The sequence below is a fragment of the Lichenostomus cassidix genome, chromosome 2, assembly GCF_008360975.1.
Source record: "Lichenostomus cassidix isolate B80296 chromosome 2, HeHo_3.0, whole genome shotgun sequence".
NCBI classification, from domain to species: domain Eukaryota; kingdom Metazoa; phylum Chordata; class Aves; order Passeriformes; family Meliphagidae; genus Lichenostomus; species Lichenostomus cassidix.
The window spans coordinates 150202465-150227650 of NC_139482.1; the positions used below are offsets into that span (position 1 = coordinate 150202465).

At 45.5% G+C, this 25186-nt stretch overlaps 2 protein-coding genes across 2 annotated transcripts in view; one reads left to right on the forward strand and one right to left on the reverse strand.

The window, feature by feature from the left end:
• Positions 1-25186, reverse strand: part of LOC146442497 (lymphocyte antigen 6E-like) — a 377509-nt gene that overhangs the window by 260360 nt on the left and 91963 nt on the right. The gene's annotated exons all lie outside the window — the stretch shown is intronic.
• LOC146442504 (prostate stem cell antigen-like) lies at positions 20578-24636 on the forward strand. The gene is made up of 3 exons (XM_085053693.1): positions 20578-20736; positions 22967-23068; positions 24190-24636. Exons 1-3 carry the CDS (start codon positions 20685-20687, stop codon positions 24399-24401), a joined length of 366 nt encoding a protein of 121 aa, XP_084909819.1. The 5' UTR covers positions 20578-20684; the 3' UTR covers positions 24402-24636.

Consider the following 25186-nt stretch of genomic DNA (forward strand, 5'->3'; position numbering starts at 1 on the left):
ACAAAAATCATCTGTGGGAAGGACAACACCCCACCCCATCAAGCCAAATCCTCAGCTCAGACCAGTTCTGAGCATCCTAGAAAACTTCCACAGATTTATCTGATACACAAGACCAAACTGAGATCATCTGAGGGAAGTTATTTGGATATTTTTCACAGGGACACTGCTGCTGAGAGAGGTGGACAGAGCCAGATTTTGCTGAGACAAAAGGGAGGAGATTGCTCAAGGCCTTGGATTCATGGAGGATAGATTAAGGAGCTGAGGTGGAATTTGGATGGAGTACAAGAATGTAAAGAAGACATTGAAATATGACACAGCAAGATGGGGACAGGGTAGGAAATGTTCACTTTAAAGGTCTCCAAAATCCTCATCACCCAGAAAGGGAGGAACAGAGTGAAAATAGGGATGGGATAGGAGAATTGCAGGCTGTATCTACCACCAAACTGGCACAGTTGTGTCTGCTGGCCCAATGGCCAGCTGGACAGTCCCCAGGTTGCCCACCCAAAGTGTCCATGGTGTTGTTTGGCATGTCCAGCATGGCAAAGAAACTTTGTGCCCTTCCCTGCAAGAGACATCAAAATGTTCCAAATGAAATCTGCCAGAGCTCAAAAAATGCTTGGAAAACCATGCTTGGAAAAAAAAAGAAAAATATGAAAAAAAAATTTAAAAATGCTTGGAAATCTCACATGGTGGGATTCTTGGGGTTGTTCTGTGCAGGGCCAAGACTTGGACCCAACAATCCTCATGGGTCACTTCCAGCTCAGGATTTTCTGTGATTCTCTGAAGCCATCAACACACCCAGGGTAGGGATGTCAGTTTTGGATGTGAACCTGTGTCTCCTTGTCATAAGAAAGCAGGGACAAAACTAGAAATGGCTTGTTTTGGTTCATTAGCTCTGCCTGGGGATGTCTGTGGTATGGAACATCCTTCACTAACGAGTGAGGGGAGGGACAGACACACAAGCAGGGCATTTTTTTCCCCATATTCTCTCTGCAGCACATTCACCAAAGTGGCACCTGAGTGCTTTGCAAGTATTCATGAATCTCCTCACGTCTCCCGGCTGTATTTACTGTGCATGACTTATTGAACACAATCCAGGCCATGGGAATCCAAGAGGAATTCAAAGACCCATTTGTACTGTGGCACAGTCACTTCTGTTCCACTCAGTCCTCCTGGGCACAGTTGGGGACAGGAGAATTACCCAGTTAAGTGCAATAAAATCAAAGCCATGTCAGCTATTACTCGCTATTAAAGCTTTATGCAATGTGCAGGAAGAAAGCAAGCAAGGCTCCTGTTCTTTCCTTTCCCACTTGTGTGAAATTCTTTGAGTAGTTCCCAGTGAAAATCCCAAGGAAAGTAGGTCACAAGGAGGTGAAAGGCTTCTTATGCAAGGTGGAATTTCCTTCTTGCTCGCCAGTAAACAAGGAGTTATTTCCCATCTGGTTGGCATTTGGTGCTTCAGCTGCATCACCAACCACACCTCAGGCTCTCTGATTTGGAAACAGCAGAACAGAGGGATTTGGAGAAGTTCAAGAGATCCCATTTTCAGGGAATTTAGGATCTCATCAGGGGACAACTGGCAGCACAAGATCTCTACAACTCCCCTGGAAGAAAGTTTATCAAGGTGAGGGTTGGTCTCTTCTTCCAGGTAACAAGAGACAGAAAAAGAGGAAATGGCCTCAAGTTGTGCCAGGGCATGTTTAGATTGTATATTAGGAAAAATTTAATCACTGAAATGGTTATCAAACATTGGATCAGGCTGCCCAAGGCAGAGGTGGAGTCACCATCCCAGGAAGTGTCCAAAAGCCATCTGAATGTGGTGCTTAAAGACACGGTTTGGTCCTGAACTTTGAAGCACTGAGTTGGACCTGATGATCTCGGCGGTCTTGTCCAACCACAATGATTCTGTGATAAGAAATCCTGGATTTCGTGTGAACCTTTGAAACCTTCTGCCACACACCCCTCTGAGTTTGTTCCCCAGCTGGGTTCTTTAAAATCATCTCTATCTACTCCCCTGCCACGGGCAGGGACACCTTCCACTAAACCAGATTGCTCCAAGGAACATCCAACCTTATCTCAAACACTTCCAGGGATGGGGCAGCCACAGCTTCTCTGGGCAACCTCTGGGTCTCACCACCCTCACAGGGAGGAATTTCTTCCTAATATCCAATCTAAGCCTACTCTCTGTCAGTTTGAAGCCATTGCCCCTTGTCCTGTCATTTCAGGCCCTTGTAAAAAGTCTCTATCTTTTTTATCACCCCCTTTAGGTACTGGAAAGCCACAATTAGGTCACACTGGAGACTTTTCTCTTCCAGGGTGAACAATCCCAATTCTCTCATTTTTTCCTCACAGCAGAGCTGCTCCATCCCTCTGATCATCTCCGTGGCCTCCTCTGAACTCTCTCCAGCAGCTCCATGTTCTCATGATGCAGGACCCCAGAGCTGGAGGCAGCTCTGCAGGTGAGTGTTGGGGAAGATGAAATAGGAAAGCCTTATAAATATGATTACCTGGCAAAAAATGCTGAGAATATGGAAAATATAAGTGAGATTGAAATGAAGACAAGCTTTGAGTTACCAAACCCCAGTTACTGAACAACTAGAAAACAATGGTAAGGCCGATTGGAGGTAATTCCCTCTTGATGAAACAATACCCTCTGCTTGCAGACAGGTCCAAGGCTCAGAGCAGACCCTGCCTGCTTGGCAGAGGGTCCAAAAAGCAGTTTTTAGGGTTTAAAATATAACGCCAAATGGTAATGCGATTATTCTTATAGATTGTATGTAAATGTTGTAGGATTTGTAGGTTTTTCTAGATTGGTTAATGAAAATTAGAATATTCAACACAGAAGTTGATTTATTTTACTGTAAATGGTAATCTCGCTAGCTCTAGCTCTCTCTCTTTTTCGCTCCTCTTCTACTCTCTCTCTCTTGCTTCTCTGACCTGCTTTGGGCTGAGTCTGGCAGCCCCTGGCAGCTCTCCTACACCCACACCCTTTCACAACAAACCCCATGCTCTAAGACCTGACTGCAGAGATCTCTCGTCTCTGTCCCGACCGTCCAAAACCGACCAACAGACCCTCTAATCCTACAGGCTCCAAATCTTACAGGTGAGGTCTCACCTGAGAGGGGCAGAGGGGCAGAATCCCCCCACTCTCCTGCTCTTTGGATGAACCCAGGCTATGCCTGGATTTCTGTGCTCCAAGTGCACATGGCTGGGTCATGTCCAGCCTCTCACTCCCCAACACCCCAAATCTTTCTCCATCTGCTCATCCTCAGCCTGGATTGACACTGGGATTGACCCCAGCCCAGGTGCAGCACCAGCACTTGGTCTTGTCAAACCACACGACATTCCCACTTCTCCAGCTTGTCCAGGTCCCTCTGGATGGCCCTGTCCTTCAGGTGTGTCACTGCACCCTCAACTTGGTGTCATCCACAAATTCCCAGAGACCATCCTTGATCCCTGTCTTGCCCTGTGTGCTTCAACATCATATAAAACCCTACAACTTCTTCCCAAGTACACATTTAAAAATGAAATAAAAGGTGACTTTGAAGTGGAATAAATTGTTGTAAACAAAACATTTCCACTTTCAGTCTGTTTTTTTTAAAAGAATGCAACTTTCCCTGAGCAGTTCAGGAAACTTTTCTCTGAGGAAGGGAAGAGCTTTTCATGGCATTTTTACATAACTGAAAGGTCCATTGTTGTCCTACCTCGTGCTGAACTTTCCTCACAATGAAGTTAATTATAAATATATGAAGAGTTATAAATAAGCCTATAAGGCTCTGTATTTTTCTAAATCTGTGTATATGTTCCTTACATTACATCCTGGATAAAGCTGGAGTGGTGGCGTAATACACATAATGGGATGAGTTAAATGTCAGCACAGAGTGGGCGAATCTGGTGTTATTCCAAACATTTTCGCAGGGGAGAACATTTCAAGAATTCACTGATGAATAAAGGCAAAGAGTTTCAAACAATGTTTTCTCCACTTTAGAAACTTCTGTTCCCAAAGACTTTGATGTTAGAATGGAAATTCACAGGTAACCTCCACTTCCCAAATTCACTTCTGCCAAGGAATTGCCATTTTTTGAGGTGGTTTTCCCATTGGTTTTTTTGAGGTTTCCTGGTTGGATTCCATGTCTGCTCTCACTAAGCATTATTGCTGGAATATTCCTGTTGAATCAGCCTTAACTTTTTTTTAGCTCTGTGTCAGAGTAACATCAGTGATTCCAACAGAGTGTCAAGGACCTCAAAAGAGAGAAAACTTACAGCAAATCAATTCAGGAATTACAATTTTAGGCCTTCAGTCTTTCCAGTTTTGAGGTTTTACGCCCAAACTTCAACATCTTCATTTGTCAGACTTTTTCCTGCTCCTTCTGCAGTTTCAAGTGGTGACTTTGTGGTTTTTCAGCCCTTTCTAAGTCGCAGAGACCTTTTCAAGAAAAAGAAACGCTCTTTTTTTTGCACAGCTCGTGGGATTGAGGGAGGTGAGAGAGTGGCCACAGCTCAAACAACATTTCCACCAAGAGACGTCGCCTCCTTCTGCTCCTGGCAGCGCAGAGATCAGACTGTGCTGTGACACTCAGAAAAGAGCAGGAAGAAAAGGTCAAGGAGGCTAATTTGTAATTAAAGGGATGCAATTAAAGAGATGAGTCATTCCACAAGTGAGCTGTGAACCTCAGCTCATCTCTTATCTCCGCGCACACACTGATGGCTGCTGGGAGCAGCAGGATGGAGAATGGATTTATTTGAATGTTAAACATCTGTCAGGGGCTTGCTGGAAAAAAACCAGACCCTTTAGACTTCCCAGACCACAGAGACCTCCCAGATAGTCCCTGCAAACCAGTTTCACCTCTACACCTTCCTCCTTCCCTGTATAATCCTTTCTTCATCTCACATTTCTCCTGGGAGGCACTTACCAAAAAAACAGGAGTTTTCCTGACAAAGATGCACCTGGAGAGGTGTTCTGGAAGGTTCTTCATGCAGAAAGGAAGTTATTGGAAAGAGGAGGAAGAAAAAAGCAACAGGGAAGACTTGGGAAGAGGATCACAAACCTGAGGACATCTAACCATCCTGGTGGAATTATCACGGAATGGTTTGGGTTGGAAGGGACCTTCAAGGTCACCTTGTTCCAAGCTCTTTGGACCTTCCACCATCCCAGCTTGCTCCAAGCCCCATCCAGCCTGGCCTTGAACACTTCCAGGGATGGATCATCCAAAATTCTCTGGGCAGCCTGAGCCAGGGCCTCACCACCCTCTCAAGGAAGAATGTTTTCTTGATATCCAATCCAAACCTACTCTCTAAGTTTAAAGCCATTCCCCCTCATCCAGTCACTCCAAGCCCTCTCCAGCTTTCAAGGAGACCATCTGCTGATTGTTCCAGCAAGGAAAATAAATCCTGGAACTCTGGTGACATCTTTCCCCTCTTGGTCTGTCATTCTCTTGAACCCCACCCCGAAAGAGAAATTTCCTGGGAGTCCCATCATCCCTTGGGCTGTGTTTTCCTAAGCCAATCCTGGAGCTCAGGAAGAACAAAAGCAGCTCCACGTGGCTGAGAAAGTTCTCCACGCAACAAAAATTTCGGCTGATTCATCTAATTAGAAAAAAAAAAAAGAGATTCTTCCACTAATGGCAATACAATGGCTATATATAAACATATAGGAACGTCTGTGAGAGGAAGCAGCTCTCATTCCTAATTAACTGCTGGCTCTCCTGGCTGAGCTCCAGCTCCCACTGACAGATGGTGATGAGCCACTCTCCTCCCTTTATTAACGACCTATCCGAGAGAAAATTCTTCCTCCATGTGCTCCAGAACTGCCCGGAGCCCATGGCCAGCCTTGCCTTGGTTTTCATTTAGGAAGGACTATCTGAATTCTGGCTCATTAGTGCCCACGTTGCTGAAGGCCTCTGGTGCAATTAAGTCCTCAACTGGCAGCAGATTTCTCTGTAACAGCTAAATCAGGATTGGCTCGTGATGGAAGATCACAAAAAGTGGGATAAAAGGATGGCTGCAAAGCCAAGTCCCCAGGGAGCATCTCCACAGCTCCACCCTAAGCTCTCTGAGTAGAGGAAAGGAAGAAAGTTCTTTCTGCCTTTATTAGTTTTTACTCTCAAAATACTGGTGCTGGCATGGTGATTCATTTCCATGCCTGAAGCGCCTTGAAGATGAGGAAGGCAGACAGGATAACAGGGACAATTTGTTCCTAAACAATATTTTAGAGAAGTTTGGGAGGGTTGGAAAGGCACATTTTGACCATGCAGTGACACACAGAAAGCTGAGCCAATGTCAGTCAGGGTAACCTCAGAACTGGAACCAGTATGGCTCTGCCTCTTCTCTCTTCCAGAGACGTCAGAGGGAGCAATTATCACTTCCAGAGCAGCAACATATCCTGATGTTTAAAGTTTTCCTGCTCAGAAACCTGTCAGCATGGTTGGGTCTGCCCTCCAGCCTTTGTGAGGTGCAGGGTGGTGGAACTGGATGATCTTTAGGGTTTCTTCCAACCCAAACCATTCCATGATTCTGTTTTGCACACACTGAGGAAGGTACAGCAGGATTTGTCGTTTCAGGGATGTTGGTGACAGTGGAGATGAGGTCACTGGGCAGAATCCTGACTGCTCAGGAGTGAATTTTGTTTTGAATGACAAAGACAAAAAGGAGCATCAAGTTCAGATCCTCATCCCAAGCTCAGGAATGTCCAACCCCACCCTGCCAGCAGCTCCTTTTCCCTTCCCTTGCTCACATGGCTGAGCTACAATTATTGAGGGAAACCCCAAAATCCATGGATTGAGCTTCCAGACCCTCAGTTTTATTCTCAGCTCTCTTACTGCCAATACAGTGACATTAAGCAAGTTTTTGCTGCTCTGATCCTCAATTTCCCAACACATATAAAGGGAATATTAACACTAAATTTGCTTTTCTTGTGTCTCTCTGTCCCACAGGGTAATGACCTTATCACTTATCATCCCTCCCAACGCACTTGCTCCCTCCTCAAGTTATCTTTCCCCTCAAATTATCTGTCTTTCCTCTCAAATTATCTCCCCAATTAACACCATGAAGATAATTCAAAGAAATTTTACTCTCAGCTGTCCCTGTGTTCAAACCTCCTAACTTCCATTTCATCCCTGATTTGGTGTTTCTGAGCCTGAGAGCTCAATGGTGTTTTTTTCTGCAGCTGGTGGTCCCATAAACAAAATTCCTTCTACTTGTGAGGCTTTCCTCCCCATTAAAAGAGATATCCAACTTAATGGGACAAGTTATTGAGGAATTCTATATCAGACCAGCTATGGTTATACAACCCTGTGCAGACAACTCATCAATAATATTCCTATCAGGAATTTTTCAAATGGATCACCTGGGGAGCTGAGGTCACAAAGAATGAGAGGATCCAAACCCACATAATTTCTCCCTTTTCTCTTTTTCTCTTTTTCTCTCTGTACTGAATATTCTGGCTCTGTTACAGATATTCCAGAATGGCTCCTGGATATATATCTCCAGTGGCCCTTTTTCCCACTTTTTATTTGTTCTCTCCATCTTTCTCCAGTGGGTTTGGGATGGTCCCCATCCCTATATATTTCATTCAAATTCCAGAATTCAAGGAGAATTGCACTTTTAATTGGCCTATCAAATGGGATCTTACTGTACCACACCAGCTAATTCATCCATTTTGAATATTTGGGAATCCCAGAAGCATTATATCCCAAGATGACACAGATTTATTCTGCTTTACTTGGATATGGAGGTAGATATTGAGCAGGATGAGTTTTTCACCTGTCCATTCTTAGAAATTAAACAATGAACATAAAATAGCAAAAGCCAAAGTGAAAACAACAGTTAATTATCCACCTGGATTATTTCCAAATATTCCTGTTGTCACACTTTTACATTTTTTCATAGAAACATCATGGAACATTTTGGTTTGGGGAGGACCTTCAAGATCATCCAGTTCCAACTCCCTGCCACAGGCAGGGACACCTTCCACTATCCCAGGTTGCTCCAAGCTCTGTCCAACCTGGCCTTGGACACTTCCAGGGATGAAGCAGCCACAACTTCTCTGGAGAATCTATTCCAGGACCTCACCACCCTCACAGGGAAAAAATCCTTCCTAATATCCAACCTAAATCTTCTCTCGGTTTAAAGCCATTTTTGAACACTTCTATTGAGTGTCTTAATTTTCAGGAGCACTGGCAAGAGCAGCTCTGCTAAAATATCCATTGGGGAACACTTTCCAGCTGCTGAATTGCCTGGATTTACCCTGGAGACTCCCTGGGATGAGTTATGCTTATCCAGGAGCAGCAGGCTGGGATTTTCCAGCCTTCTCCAGCATCAACTCCACATGGCTGCACTCAATTCCCAGTCCCTCTTCTCTCCAGGGAAAGCTCCTGGATTTTTTCCCAGGATGATTCCTTCGGGGGAAAATGCAATTATTCGTTGAATCATGGAATTGTTGAGTTTGGAAAAAACTTTTGTGATCGTCAAGTCCAGCCATGAGCCCAGCAGGATGCTCACCATTGACCCACATCCTCAAGTGCTGTATCCATATTTTTTTTTAAATTTCCAGGGATGAATTCCACAGTGTTTGTGTTCATTTTCTTGCCAGCTCTCCTCCCCTCTTGGACACCACCCAGCTCCTGTGTGACCTCTGCAAGTGCATCACAAATATTGTCCCAGATCAGTAATAATTGGAATGCAAAGGGAGAAAGCAGAGGTTAAATCCATTAAAAAAAGGAAAGGGAGAAGGTGAAAATGCCCTTCCATTTAGTGCAAAAATCACAGAATCAACAATTATTAAGGCTGGAAAGGACCTCTGAGATTATGGAGTCCACCTCAGTGCTGCAGTTCTTACCCAGCTCCTGCCTCTTATATTCCCTTGAACCTCTTCCCTGGTGAGTTCCCTGCTGCTCCTGCTGACTGCAGAGGCTGGGTGAAAATAAAACCACAGGCTGTGTCACCTGGAAATTGCTTTCCAAATGTTTTTTCTGCCCTGTTGGAGGGTGAGAGAACTCCCACCCCGTGGGAGCAATCACTGTGAGAGCTCAGAAAAGCCTGTGCTGAGAGCAGCAATCCCCAAGGAGACTCCAAGGGAGAACAGGATCTGTGGGAGTGCAATCAGTGCCTTTTCCTGCAAGACTCAGGCAATTCCTATCGAATCCTTGAGTGAAATCCTGGGGGGAAACTCAGGGAACAGGATTTTCCTAATATTTGCAGGAGGATCTTGGCCACCTGATGGGTCACAGGACTCATCTCTTCGGGACAAAGATGCTCCTTCAGGCTGTCCTGTCCCAGCACAGCATCCATGGGGTGGACAAGGACTTTCCCATTCTTTTCAACCATCATCCACATGCTCAGCATCCCATATTTCTGTGGTTTCTCAACCAGGACCAAAAGCATGTTGATTTTCCAGCTCCTCTTCACGATCCAGGGGTGAGGAACAGCTCAGGGATCTCTTTGTCATCTGAGAAGACACATATTTGTCCTAAAATCAGTGATTTTTACATCTGTCAGGGCAGGCAGAGGGGATGTGTGTGTTGCCTTCACTGCCTGTTGATTTATTGAACCCTAAAACTGAGATGGGAAATAAATTTGTGTTCATTTTATATAAATATATCCAAATTTGAGGCAAAATGACGCCATCATGGACCAGATGACCTCCAGTGGTCCTTTCCAACCTCACCCATCCTGTGACCCTCTAATTCTGTGGTAATTCCCCACCTCTTTGGGTCTTGAATGGTCCACCTTTAATTAACACCTGCATTAATTAATACCTTCTACCTTAAAAGCACAGAACTGGCTCCCATCTCTCAAGCCAACAAGTTTCTGTCTTACCCTGATGATTTAGGGGGACATCCAGCTTTAAAATCCACTTGGGGACTGCAAGAAAAGCAACAGTTCTGCCAACACAAATCACCTGGAACAATCTCTGGGCCAAAATTGCCAAAATTCCCTACAGAGGCTGAACTACTTCTGCTCCATATCCTTCCAACAGCAGGTATTCCCTCGAGTAAAATCCCCAAAGGGCCCTGGTGAAGAAAAAAGATCAGGGAACTCAAGATAAAGTGGGAGAAATTCAAAGTATTTTTTTTTTCCTTTTTGAGCCAAGCTGTAATTCTCTCCTTCTAACCCAAAGGGAGTCCATTTTTGAAGAATTTGTGGGAATCAGAGCTGTTCCAGCCATTCCCATATGCTTCAGGAGATCACAGGAAACCTCCAGGCCAGATCTTCAGACCTGTCCAGTGGGAGGTAGGAAGATAAATATTTTGTAGGTTTTGGGCAAATCTTTTTAGCCAGGAACTTGAGGGGTTTTTGCCACAAAAAATCAGGCAAATTTTTCAGTGAAACCCAAACCTCCCTGGCCTTGTCCAGGTGAAAAGAAGACAATAAGAAATCCTGGTGGCAGAGACACTCCCAACCATTAGTTATCCAACAAAAACAATTCAAATTTTATTGTGTGTGGTTTTTAACTTTATCTAAATATTCTGGCAAATTCAAAGTGGATTCACAAACAGGGAATGGCCATGAGTTGGGAAAGGCAGGGAGTGTGGAGAGGTAAAAGCAATAAAGAGGAAAGAAACAGGAAAACTAGCCCTGGAAATCCTCAGTTTCAATGGGGAAATATTTGATTTGTTGTTTAAGAAAACCTCTGAGGAATTCCTTGCAGAGCAGCAGGGAAAGCAGAGCTGCAGAGAGCTGGGTTAGCAGACTGATGGTAGAAATCCATCCATCCATCCTTAGAAATCTCCTCTTTGTTGTTTTCCAGATATAGAACTTTCCAGAGCAAAGCGAATTTTCCAGCAAACTAAACCTGGCTGGAGAAAAGGGCTGGTGACAAGTGAAAAATGCCATTAAAAAAAACAAAAATTGAAATTTTGGTGGCTGGTGAGGAATAGAGATGAGATTTCCTAAAGGCCAAAGACTCAAACATTCCTTAGTCTGATCCCTCCATGAGGCCACAAAGTGTCTAAAACAGAAGGAAAAACAATCTGTTCCACTTTGTTCTGCTCCAATGTGATGTGGAAGAAAAAAAAAGACCCCAAAATTCTGTTTTTTCTGAAATTTATCAAGGCTTACCAACACCTTCACTCAGGAGATTGTTGAAATAAAGAGGCATTTTCCACTTAAATAGGGACATGCAGAAGAGATAAAGGAAAAATTTCCAAAGTTTTGAGTGTCTCCATGGGCAATTTCCATCTCTGAGGTCCTGCACAGAGCAGCTTTTCCTCAGCTCCAGGACCTTCAGGAATCACAATCACAGATTGGTCTGAAACAGGAGAGACTTCAGCATCCATTTGTGGACAGTTTTGGGCACCACAGTATAAAAAATACATAAAGTTTTTAGAAAATGTCCAAAGGATGGATACAAAGGTGGTGAAGGATCTGGAGGATTCCAATCCCTGGAATTGCTCCAGACTAGGCTGGACAGGGCTTGGAGCAACCTGGTCTAGTAGGAGGTGTTTCTGCCCATGGCAGGGGGTTGGGATGAGATGACCTTTGAGGTCTCTTCCACCCAAACCAGTCTCTGATTCTATTAAAAAAAAAAAAAACAAAAGAACAAAACAAAACAAAACAAAAAAAACCAAAAAAAACCCCAAAAAAAACCAAAACAAAACAAAATAAACACCACCAGAGATAAAATATAACAAATAAAGTAAAATACATAAACCAGGAGTCAAGATTTATAATCCTGGAAAAGGAGGTTTAAACAGTCACATTCTTTTTTTTTTTTTTAAATCTATGAATCCAAGTCCCTTTCTGAGTTCCTTGCTGAAAATAACAGTGAATTTACCTATTGTTTCCATTTTTTCCACACAAAAGAGGGAAAGCAAAGCCTTCCCAAGCCTTTATGATGGATTGAATGCAGTTAGAGCAGGCAAGGTATTTACAAGTTGTGCTTAATAGAAAGGTTTATCAAAGGCTGGGTAATTACCAGGCAGTTTGGGGGCCTGAAAACAGTGTTATTAAAAAAAAAAAAAATGGAAAAGAAAGGTAGAGGAGGAAACAAAAGAGAATTAACAGGGAAATATGTAAAAGCAAAAGGCTTTAAAGCCAAACTGGTGCCTCAGCTCTCTTTACACAGAGCAAAAAGCAAATTATGACTGGGCAGGGTGAGCAAGGAAAGCAAAAAACACCTGAATTACTGGAAGTAAATAACAACAATCAAAGGTCAGGAGGTGTGGAACATGGAACACATCCCTGGCCGTTGTTTGAAGGGATATTTGATCAGGGATGCCAGGTGCAGGTGAGATCATGGAATCAGGGAATGTTTGGGGTTGGAAGAGATCTTAAAAACCATCAGCTGTGGGCAGGGGAACTTCCATTATCCCAGGTTGCTCCATCCAACCTGGCCTTGAGCACTTCCAGGGATGGAAATTGGATAAAATCTTTTCCTTTCTCTGTGAAACCACTGAGGAGCAGAGTCAGAAGGGGTTCATGACCCAGATGGACACTTTGATCCAACTGGGAATGGTTTTTCTCCCCTTCCCAAGCAGCAGGAGTCCCACAGCTTCCCCAGGTAGTTCTCTCCAAAGTCTAATCAGTCCGACTGCTAAAAATAACTGCTGCTTATCCACGCTCAGATCATTCCAGTAATTAATAGAAAATTAATTCAAGGCAGGCTGCGATGCCCCTGAGAGCAAACGACCTTGCTTTGTGCAAGGAAGGCAAATTAGCCAAGGTCCATCCAATGTGAGCCATCAAAATGGGAGGAAAAGGATGTTCCCAATCTCCTGATATTTTTTAGCCACACATTTTTTTATCCTCCTTTGGGGATCACAGGGAGGAAGAGCTCACATTACCATTCCTACTCTTCGTTATCTACTCCCTGGGCAACAATTATATCATCCTTGATATTTTTTTGGGATCCTTGACATTTTTTTTTCTATTTTCTTTCTTTTTTTCTTCACCTCTGAATGCTCTTCACACAGGTCCAGAAGTTTAAGCTGGTCTATGGAAATATGGTTCATGCAGCTCCATCCCTCTATCCATCCACATGGATCTGACTGGGCATCATCCTGCCCACGTTCAAGCAGATTAAATGAGGAGAAAATTCTCAAAGCTCTGGAAATAATCTCATTTTTCTGTGAAAATTGGTCAAACAAACGAGAAAACCCAAAATGAGATGTCCTACAAAAGGATCTCAACTCCTCAACCACTCCTAGAAGTAGCAGCCAGGTGGACAACAGGAAAATCCAATCCTGATGATGCCTTTTGCCCAGCCAAAAAGGAAGGGATCATGGGAAGGAGCTCAAAGGCAGATATTGATACACAAACAGGGAATTGAGGATTAGTGAATGGGAAATTCAGCTTCATTCCTTCAGAAAATTTTGGGTCGAGGGAGGGGATTCTCCCCCTCTGCTTTGCTCTGGTGAGACTCCAACTGGAGCATCACATCCAGTTCTGGAGTCCAACAGCAGAAGGATGTGGAGCTGCTGGAACAAGTCCAGGGGAAGCTATGGAGATGCTCCAAGGGCTGGAGCTCCTGTGCTCTGGAGTCAGGCTGGGAGAGCTGGGAATATCCAGCCCAGAGAAAGGAAGGCTCCAGGGAGACCTTAGAGCCTTTTCTAGTGCCTAGAGGGGCTCAAGGAGAGTTGGAGAGGGACTTTGAAAGAGAAATGGATTGACAGGACACAGAAAATGGCTTCCCACTGCCAGAGAGCAGGGATAGATGGGGTATTGGGAAGGAATTTTCCCCTGTGAGGGTGGTGAGGCACTGGCACAGGTTTCTCTGAGAAGCTGTGGCTGCCCCATCCCTGGAAGTGTCCAAGGCCAGGTTGGATGTTGCTTGGAACAACCTGAGATAGTGAAAAGTGTCCCTGTGCATGGCAGGAGTTGGAATGAGATGATCCTTAAGGTCCCTTCCAACCCAAACCATTCCGAAATTCTATGAAAAGTTCATCCCTTTGGCTGCTGCTGAAGCTGCAGAACCTGTAAATTCACCTCCTCCATTTCCACCCTTTCATGTCTGTTCAACCCCAGCTACCATTCCTGTCCACCCTTTGGCATCCCAGCTTTTGCTGGAGAGACTGACAAGGCAGCTGTGAATTCTGTGCTCAGACAAGGCTGTGCTATCGATTCCAAAACCTCAGGATCTTTGGCACCTCAGAAAAGGTCATGGCAGAGCAGGATGTGCAATTTGTAAAGGCCAGGCAGGGGAAGGGATCCCTGACTCCTGCCTGGGGAGCTGGGAGGGATGATTTTATCTCAGCGACAAAATCAAAAGGGGAACTGCTGGGAGCAGCTTTGAATCACGCAATAGGGTTTTGTTTTCCCTTTCATGTGTCAGTTTATTGTTTGGAATCTGACAAAACACAACCATCTGCGAGGCGGTGCCTATTTAGCCAAACTCCTGTAAATCAGTAAAGATTTAGCCAAAAAATGGAACTGGGGAGATAATTTGTTTACTCAAATTCAGGTTTGGCTTTAGGACAAGTTGGAAAATGCCCCAAGCTCCCCTGACCATGCATGCCATGGGCATATCATGGAATCATGGAATGGTTTGGGTTGGAAAGGATCTTCAAGATCATCTCATTCCAACCCCTGCCATGAGCATCTTCCACTAGACCAGGTTGATCCAAACTCTGTCCTACTTGGTTTTGTACATTTCCAGGAATGGGGAAACCTCTGGGCAACCTGTGCCAGGGTCTCACCACCCTCACAGTGAAGAATTTCTTCCCAATATCCCATCTAATCCTGCCCTTTATCAGCTTGAAGCCATTGCACTGCCAAATTAGCAAATTCCTAATGACTTCAAGCAACTGCGGGTTGATTTTTCCAATCGATTTTCCAGCTAAACAGTTAAACCAGGAGGAAATGGCAGATATTAATCAGAATTCCCATTATCTCTCCTGGTTTGTACCACTCATCTTCTGCTGTCCTAAGCATCAGAGCTTTTGGTAAAGCAGTCAGGGTTAAAAAAAAAACTTTTTTTAATGAAATAGTTTTTGTAAGAAATTGCCAATTCATCAAAATCAAATTGCTTCACGCCACTGCATCTCTCCAGCCCAATTAGTTTGTAATTAGTTAACACAAAGTGGAACAGTTCTAAGCAGAGGGACAAAGACAAGTGCTATCAGAATTCCTGCCTCTGTAAATAAAGGAGCATCTGGTCCAGGAAAGGGAAAGTGACTTTAAAGGACTGACCCTGTATCCTCTGCATCTTAATTGCATGTCCTGAATGGAGACTCACTGGTTTAGCTGTCTTTCACTCTCCATACCTGGGTTTGATCACAAAATCCATCCTGGACTTCAAATAACTTTATTATTTCTGCAGAGCGCTTCTTTGTCCACAAAATCCTATTTTCCAGTGCTTTGTCAACAGCTTCAGAACCAAGCCACAAAAAAAGCCCTGACAAGAAAGTTTCCTCAAGAAAACATTTTCCCCATATGTAAGTCCATGAGATTTATATCTCCTGTCCTCCTGGGCAGGAGATTTTTCCCGTAAACTTGTTAATTTTGGGAAAGCACCACCACTTATGGGAACTGACAAAAAACTAAGGGCAGGATGGACAAAAAAGGAGATTTCATGACATTTGCATGAAGGGGAGACAATTCAGGAGGACTTCAAGGATACCATGAGGTTACACAGGGAAAATATTAGAAGGACCAAAGCCCTCCTGAGGTGGGGATTGGTCTCTTCTCACAAGGAATAAGACAAGAGGAAACAGCCTCAAGTTAGCAGGGAAGGTTTAGATTGGATATTAGGGAATATTTCTTCACCAGAAGGGTTGGAACAGGTGGGTCAGAGCAGTGGTGGAATGGCCATCCCTGGAGGGATTTAAAGGACATGTGCTTGTGGCACTTGGGGACACAGTGGTGGCCTTGGCAGTGCTGGGAGAATGGTTGGACTTGATGATCTCAGAGGTCTTTTCCAACCTGAAGAACTCCATGATTCCCTGGGAAAGGAGGGATGAAGAGGCCATGGATTGAGGGCAGCAATGTCCCTGCTGGTCATATCTGGTCCCAGATCCACCTTTTCCTATCCTACACATTCAAAGCCAGGTTGGATGGGACTTGGAGCAACCTGGTCTGGTGGAAGATGTCCCTGCCCATGGCAGGGATTGGAACTGGATGATCTTGAAGGTCCCTTCCACCCAAAGTCCTTCTGTGATTCTGTGTTTCCTCCTGCAGCAGCTGGACTGGAAATCTCAGGTTCTCCCCCATCCACATTCTGTGGAGCCAAGAGAATTAATTTTCCTGATGGAAGGAAAAGGTCATAGACTAGGAAGCAGCAAAGGTGGTTTAGGGTCCTTGTCTGAGATCTGATTTTGCCCTGTTGTGTGATCCTAGGAAAGCCACAATTCCTGTCTGTATTCCCAACATTTTGCCACAGGAAGCTGCAACAAAGCTAGTAAGAGAAGTAAGGGAAGAATAATAAAGTTTTTTGCTGAGGGCAGAACAACTGTTTGTGGTCCCAGCCCAGGCCACTCACCCCACCCTTCACCCCAACTCCAAATCGTGGCTGCAGGAAAATGTTCTCCTTTCTCCCTGCAAACAACTCCGGGATGCACCAAGCACCACTTGCAGGATCTGGCAGGAATCCCACACTCCAAGTCTTTTCCGAGCAGAAGAACTCAGCAATTAGCAAAATAACAAAACTAAAAGAATGTCAAATGCATTTTTGATGCTCTGAAGTTGCTGACATGTTTTAAACAAACAATCTTGGGCTGCTCCCCCACGCCCGGGAGAGGTTTGGGCTCCAGCCGTGTGGCAACAGCACCATCGTATGGGAATCTCCAATCCCTGCAGCCCTTGGAATCTTCTCCATCCACTCCTCGCTCCTCACACAAGATTAGCACCGTGGTGGGATTGATTTGCAGCCATGCATCGATTTCATGGCTGTCAGCAAAAATATGTGGGAGGTGAAGGTGAAGGTTTTCTCCAGGGTTGGTCAGGCTGGCTCTGGAAATGGAAAAATCCCAAATGGGAATTGTTGGAAGTTTCGCTCTGTGCCTGGACCCTTGGAGAAACAGTCAAGGTCAAACAGGCTCCTTGCTCATTGAACTTTTATATTGCTCCCTGTGTGCATCCACAGATCCCAAAATCTTCCCTTGGGATGCAGGAATTCTGAGCATGGAATTGCTGTCGGAGGAAAGAAGAAGCACAAATAAAGGAAGGCAAGAGCCAAAAGTCCCTGAGCAGCCCAGTGACAGAGACCCCAACACCTTCCTGTGTCCTCTCAATGTTCTGCTCTTAGTGGCAACTCCAGTCTCCTTGCTGGACTCTGGAATTCCAGCAGGAATCCCAGCCTTGCATCCACATGTTCTGAAGCTCATTGGAACAACAAACATGGATATAAACCCTTGGAGTGGGAGCTGGACCATGACATGGAACAGTGTTAAATATCTACAGATGTGGGAGCTGGAACATCTCTCTGATGGCATCCAAGGGCACCTCTGGAGCAGCTGGAATAATTTTTCCTGCTTCTGGATCGTTCATGTCCATTCCAGGACATGGCACAGGAGGGTTGAAAACAGCTGGGAGCTGAGTGAGAAATACTTCAAGATGACATAGGGGACATCCAGTGTCCTTTCCACAGAATCACAGATGGGTTTGGGTGGGAAAGGACCTTCAAGATCATCTTGTCCAACCCCCAGCCATGGGCAGGGGGTCCTTCCACCAGACCAGGAGGCTCCAACCTGGACTTCAACACTTCTAGGATGGAGCAGTCACAGCTTCTCTGGAAAACCTGTGCCAGGGCCTCACTCTCATAGGGAAGAATTTCTTCCCAATACCCAATCTAAACCTACTCTTTCATCCATCCATCCATCCATCCATCCATCCATCCATCCATCCATCCATCTCTGGGAACATCACAATATCTCCTCCTTTTGAAATCTTTCTCTCCCCTTATCTAATCCATCTGTCATCCTGCCTGTCTAATCCCATACCCCATTTGGGATCCATGATTTTCTCCTTGCAGAAAAGTCTCTAATGGGATTTGCTCCACACCCACCTGGTCACTCATACTAATTTATTCCCCACCCATTCTGATTTGGGGCAGCTGAATATTCCTGAGGTTGTTTTCCCATGAACAGCCATCAGAAATCCCCACTTTGATGCCTAAAATTGGTCACTAAAATTCCTTCTCTAACATCCCATAGCCCCACAGCCTAAGTTCATCCAGGAGCTGGAATGAGGGTGTGGAACTTCAGCCTAATTTCCTCTTTGATGGCTTCTGCTTGTTTGGGTTTTTTGTTTCTCTTCAGCTGATGGATTTAAGCCAAGAAAGGGGATGTTTAGATCGGATATTGGGAAGAATTTTTTTCCTGTGAGGGTGGTGAGGCCCTGAATGGAATTCCCAGAGAAGCTGTGGCTGCCCCACCCCTGGAAGTGTCCAAGGCCAGGTCAGATGGGACTTATGGCAAGGGGTTGGAATAAGATGATTTTGAAGACTCTTCCAACCCAAACATTCCATGATCCTGTGAGTCTAAGATCTCTGTCATCTTGCAGGCTTCCCTGCAGATGACCAGAAAATTGGAGAAACTTCCTTTTGATGTCTCTCTGTCCAGATTTTCCAGGAATCGTTTCACCTTTTTTCCCCTTTTTTCCCTCAAATTCCCAGCTTGTGGCTGCAGCTCCATGTGTTCCATGACACCATGGATCGATGATCCATCACCATCTTCCCAGCCTGACATCCAGCAGGCAAACCAGGATAGAGCAAATAATCAACTCCTGTCTCCCCTTTTCCCAAACAGAGAGCTCCAGGCCAGTCTCTGTCAGGAATCTGCAATGACAGCAAAAATAGTATTAAAAAAACAAACTCCGAGTGATTTGCAGACATCATGAGATTCCCAGACTGAATTGATGGTCTTTTCCGTGAAAGTAGATGAAGTGGGAATTTCATAACCTCAGGAAAAAAAACAACACCATGTAAGCCTGTGGATAACTGTGAGTTAATGCATGTGGAATTATAACGGGACATGTTTGCCATCTTCAGGAGTCGGGCAGGAATTGCACTCCAGTTTCCCAAAAAACAGTGAGAATCAACAATTTATGTAAGGATACAGGAATTCCAGGGATCTCACACAGCCCCAGGCAAGCAGGACTTGGGGGATGGAAAAGCTCTCAGCTGTGAGATTCTCTCACAGCACCACAAGTTTTGGGGTTTTCTGTCTGCTGGCAGAAAAAAGAATAAAAATAATTGCACCAGAGAAGATGGAAAGAGCTCTTCTTCTCCCTTATCAATGATTTTTTAAAGAAATATTTAATTCAAGGCCTGGGTGGATTTGATGGAGAGGTTTGGTTTTCCCCTTGTCTCTGTTCTCCCCTCCCACAAAAAGCCAAACCCTACAGAGAAAATCATAAGGCATTAAAAAAGAAAAATAGCCTTAAATACCTCTGAATAAGGAACTCTAGAGCTTGAAAAAAATATTTTAATATTTTTAATCCATAAAATTGTCTATAAATGACCTGGTCTGCAAAAAAATGATGAGGTAGAAGTCAATATACACGGAAAGAAAACGTTGGGATTGTCTTTTTAGGTCTATTTTACACAAGAGAGTCCAAGTGCAAGTAGTTAAGATTCCCCGTGGAGGAATTAGGATTTGTCAAATCATTTCCTGCACCAGATTCTCCACTGGTGTAAATCAGGGCAGGAGTTTTATTCTCTGTCCATCATCCCACAGCCACTGATCAACGATCCACCTGCACACTTTTCTTTCAATTTGAACAAATTCCTGCTGTCCTGAGAGCTAAACTGTACAAATAAATCCCTGAAGGAAATAAATGCACAGCACAATCTTGATATCTCAGTGGGGAAAAAAAATTAAACGTTGAATTTAGCAAAAAAGCCCTGTTTTCTTTTGCCCTGGCACGTCCTGAGAAGTGGTCACAGGATGTGAGGAATGGGAGAGGACTCCTCTCAACCCACGAGAGCAAACATTCGCACTTGAGGCTGGAATGTGGCTGAACTCACCCTGTCTGTGACAGAGAATTGGCATTTTTATGGCCAAGTCTGGGTTGTTGACATTGCATCTGCTGCGAGCCAAGTGTCAAAACTTGTCCCCAGCCTGTGCCAGACAAGAGGGACTGGCAGACAAAGAGAACCAAGTCACAGATGAAACAGCTGAAAACAAAGCCATCACCAAGCCCCTTGGGTTCAACACGTCAAAATTAAGAGTTGGTCATCGCTTTTTCACAGAAAAAAAAGTGGAAATGAGGCCAAATGAGCACCTCAATACCTGGAAAAGCCCAATGCACTTTTAATTTGCCCACATACCTCCCTACCACATACCTTGTTATCACGAGTATCACTCACACGCGCAGATAAATACCCGGAGTTGTTGATTAAAAGAACATTTTGTCCTCGATTGAAACACAATGGCTCCACTCAGGGTGGCACCGGGGGTGGAGAGCCTCTTTCACAGGGTGCCACCGCAGCCTCAGTGGCTCTGAAGAAATGCATAAGGCCGGCCTTGTTCGGAAGAATTTGGGGCTTTTTCCACTCCTGTGAGCACTTTGCCCAAGGGTAGGAGGGGAGGCGGGGGTGGCAGGAGTGGAGGGGAGCTCGGAGAGTGGCAGGGAAACGGGAGAGGCACCAAACACAAATATCCCCGCGCAAAGCCACCCCTCCCTCGGTGCAGCCAGCAGCTCCCTCAGGTGCCTGCTCAGGGATGGCCTTGTGGGCACGCCTGGCTTCCCAGGATATATAACCTGCCCGGGAGGGAACAACCCAGAGCAGCCCCAGAGGTTATTCCAAGATGAAGGCTCTCCTTGTGCTCCTGCTGGGAGCACTCCTGAGCGTGGACTCAGGTAAGACCCCAGGAAGGATTCATCTCACATCCCTTCCAGAAGATTTTCAGTCTGGAGGATGGGTTGGTGATGAGGTTTGGCAGTGAGGGAAGACGTTGGCATGTTGTCATCCTGAGATATTTGGGGTTGGATGGGTGTTGAGTGGGGAAAGTGCACCGTGCCACCCTGGGGATGGTGGGATCTCAGTGTTGCCAGGAAAGATAAATCCTGAATCCTGAATTAATCAAAAGCCAAGCTGTTTAAGGCAGACCTCTGGAAGGGAAGGGTTAAGTGGGGTGGGAGGATTATTTTCCTTTTTCCCAGGCTATCATAATTGCAACATGCATGCAAAGTTTTCCTCCAGCTTCTTTTTTGACTTTTCCTTTCAGAAGTGCAACCTGATGCTGCCCAGATTTCCAGAATTTTAGTAGGAGAGTAAAAAGGACAATGCCATGATGTGTTATTTTATAGACTGGATGGGTGGGTTTTAGACACTGTCAGGTTATTATAACCTCACTGGGGAAAAACAAATGGGTTTAAAGCAGATTTCCCCTATTACCAGAGAAGAGAAGAATCAAATTTGAGCAGTTTCTCAATCACCAGATGATGCTGAAGGAATAAGCTGGGAAGAGTCTTGCACAGTCCTCGGACCTTTCTTCTGTCAGCTTCCACCAGAGTGCTCAAAATTTGATTTTTATTGCATTAAAAGTCAGATCAATGGGAAAACAGAGGGCAGCACTCTGACAAATTGAGGGTTGGCTCCTCACCTCTGTGACTGCATGAGTCATTTATACCAAAGTGGCTTGGAGAGAGAGGAACCAAATCCCTCAAATTAATTCCTGCAATCACTAATGTCTAAATAGGGGTTTTCAGTGTCCTAAAACAGTATTTTAGGCATTAGGATATGGAATTGGGGAGTTCGTGATACAAGTTTGGTGGTCATGGGGCAAAGAAAATATACATATATATGTATATATTAATATCAATTCACTCTTGCATGGCTCCAGTGACACCCTGGGGCACAAGTAGGTGACAGGAACAGGTACTTACACCATAATGTCACTCCTCTGGGGACTATTTTTCACCAGAGCTGGACACTCAGGAGCTGACAGGATTATCCTGCCTTTGCTGGATGCACAGAACAGCCCAGCAGGTGTTGCCAACACTGATTTCTATCCCCTATGGAGTGGTAAATCCAGGAGGGGTGGGAACAGGGGGTGACCTGGTGGGAGAGAGGGGTGAAAGATGTGTTTGAACTTTGCTTTCTAGGAGGGAGAGATGCAGAGAGAGAGTCATGGGTTGAGAACTGAGAAAACTGGAAGAGAATTTTTAAATTCCTGCTCCATCCCTCAGGCAGGAAGGGGCTTGGAAAAACCTGGTCTGGAGGGATGTGTCCCTGATGAGATGATCTTTAAATCCCATCCAACCCAAACCATTCCTTGATTCTCTTCAAGCCCAGCTCCATCTGGTCTCTTTCTGCTCCCTCACTGCACGGACTACATCCACAATATCTTCAGCACGTGCAAAACGGGACTCCCACCTCCAGCAGGTGTATTATTTTCCACAAAAAATTGAAAAAAAACATTTTTTTCCCAAAGCAGAGGTGGTATCTTCCTTTGAGGATCCCTAGGAATGGTTCTGTCTCCCAGTGCAAGCACTTGGTTGAGTTCCTGGAGAGCTTCAGAGAGACTGAAGGTACACGAGAGGTGTAGAGTAGATCTCACCTGCAGTTCTGGGTCCAGCTCTGGAGCCCAACAGCAGAAGGATGTGGAGCTGCTGGAGTGAGTCCAGAGGAAGCCATGGAGATGTTCCAAGGGCTGGAGCCCCTCTGCTCTGGAGCTCTGGGAGAGCTGGGAATGTCCAGCCTGGAGAAGAGAAGGATCCAGGGAGACCTTAGAGCTCCTTCCACTGCCTAGAGGGGCTCCAGGAGAGCTGGAGAGGGAACTGAGATAAGGGTGTCAGGACAAGGGGAGTCAGGTGTCAGGAGTGTCAGAACAAGGGGAAAGGGTTTCAGACTGCCAGAGGGCAGGGTTAGATGGGATATTGGGAAGGAATTCTTCCCTGTGAGGGTGGTGAGGCACTAGAATTTCCAGGGAAGCTGTGGCTGCTCCATTCCTTCAAGACCACATTGGATGGGGCTGGGAGCAACCTGGGATAGTGGAAGCTGTCCTATCCCACAGCAGAGGGGTAGAACTGGATGATTTAAAAGGTCCATTGCAACCCAAACCATTCCACGATTTCTCTCTTGCAGGTTCATCTTTGCAGTGCTACAGCTGCAAATCCCAGCTCAGCAACTCCAACTGCATGACGAAGACGGAATGTGGCGAGAACATGTGCAAGACAGATGTGATCCGTAAGGAACAGCAGGGGTGGAAAATGGCTTAGTTGGGATGTTGGACCCAAATATCTTCTGTCCCATCCAGGCTCACCCACTCTGGATACACCAGGTGGTTTGGGCCAGCAAAGCTCAGTGTGCAGAGGTCCCTCACCTGTGGAAAATGAGATTTATTTCTCTTTTGCAGCACCAAAAATTATTTGCCTGGGAGGGCAGTGGTTAATTTTTTTAAATATTTGCAAACAAGAATTAAAATGGGAGGGGTTGAGCCTGGTCCAACCTTGTCATAAAATTAGGAGGAGCTGATTTGAAGTGAATTCAATGAGAAGGACAGAATTTCATCTGTGAAAAATGATGATTTTATCCTCCCATTCTAGATCTGGTTTGCCCCATCCAGACCTGTGCTGACAGCTCAGTAGCTCCTAAACCTGGGGCACAAAACCCATCAGGGGCATGTTCAAGCTCCTCTGTCAGGCTGTAGTGGTGATAGCTCCTGTAGGAATTATCCTCGTTGGGAATGTGCAAATCCATGACATCCACATGCAGGAGAGCTGATATGTAGTAGAACTATTTGCTATTTGTTGCACACAACCAAGATTTGGTGCTCAGAATTAATTTTACAGGGTCAGACCTCCTGGAGGTCAAAATCTGCTGGCAAGCAGCAACACAAACAGCACCAAAAATGGCCAAAAAAAAAAAAAAGGGTTGTGCCTCCTAGAAACAAATAAAATAACTCTGCTACCTGAAAAGGGGATTGCCATATTTCCATAATTTCCTGGGTGTTGAAAGGATCCATGCAACAACAACGTTTGGGATTGGGCTTCACAGTGAGAGGGGGCAGGGTTAGGTGGGATATTAAGATGAAATTTGAGGGTGGTGAGTCCCAAAGAAGGTGTGGTTGCACCATCCCTGGAAGTGTCCAAGGCCAGGTTGGATGGGGCTTGGAGTAACCTGGGACAGTGGAAGGTGTTCCTGCCCATGAGATGATCTTGAAGGCTCCTTCCAACCCAAACCATTCTGTGATTCCCTGATTTTTCTCCCAAGAAAAAAGCTCAGATAAGAACAGCATCCCATTATTCAGTTCCATGGGGTTTGGCTTGTATGGAATCCTGGTAATAACAGCCCTGCTTTCCTCCCAGGGGTTGTGGGGCTCTTCAGCATCATCAGCAAGGGGTGTGACTCCTCATGCGAGGCATCCTACCAGGACTTCAACGTGGGCAACAGGAACATCTCCTGCTGCAGCACCGACCTCTGCAACGTCAACGCTGCGGGCAGCGTGAGGTCCAGCTTTGGGATGGCCGGAGGGATAGCGGCCGGAGTGCTCTGGACCGTCCTCAACAACAAATTGTGAGGAGCAAAGAGGCCTCCCATGACCACAGAAAATCTTGGAGCACCTCTCTAATAACAGGAATTGTAACCAGGAGCAGTGGGGTGTGTTGGTCACCCAGCACCCTGGGGGCTGATGGCAGCTCTTTGCCATATGATGGCTTCTGCTTTAATCTCATTGCAAAGCTCCAGTGCTACCAGATGAGGAGATTTGTGTTCATGGTATCCGCAAAACACCTCAAATAAAGTTGTTTCTCCACTGACTGTGAGTGTGTCACGTGTCCATCACTCAGTCACCGATTTGCAATGTGACCTGATGTCCCTTTTATGACCAGAACCCACCCAGTGGGTGAGGGAAAGGCTGTGGATGTGTCTGCCTGGATTTCAGTGAACCCTTTGATGCTCCTTCCCATGATGTTCTCCTGGAACAGCTGGCAGCCCATGGCTTGGGAAGGTGCACTCTTGGCTGGGTTAAAAAATCATCTGGATTCCAGGAACAGAGAGTGGTGAGGGTGGTGCCACATACAGCTGGTGGCTTGTCACCAGTAGTGTCCCCCTGGGATCAGTATTGGGGTCAGAAAAATATATTTATTGATGATCTGGATGGTGGTGGGTGGTTTTTTTGTGTTGGTGTGGGGATCAAGGGCACCCTCAGGAAGTTCACAGATGGCACCAGGTTGGGTGGGATGTGGATCTCCTGGAGGGCAGGAAGGCTCTGCAGAGGGATCTGGACAGGCTGGATCAATGTTCCAAGGCCAGTGGTTTGAGGTTCAACACCAATGAGATGTCTGAGTGCAAGGCAGACTCTAT

Coding starts and splice junctions, on each gene's coding strand:
- LOC146442504 (XM_085053693.1), top strand. CDS start 20,685: ATGAAGGCTCTCCTTGTGCTCCTGCTGGGAGCACTCCTGAGCGTGGAC. Junction 20,737..22,966: donor ACTCCTGAGCGTGGACTCAG/GTAAGACCCCAG, acceptor TCTCTCTTGCAG/GTTCATCTTTGCAGTGCTAC. Junction 23,069..24,189: donor GTGCAAGACAGATGTGATCC/GTAAGGAACAGC, acceptor CTTTCCTCCCAG/GGGTTGTGGGGCTCTTCAGC.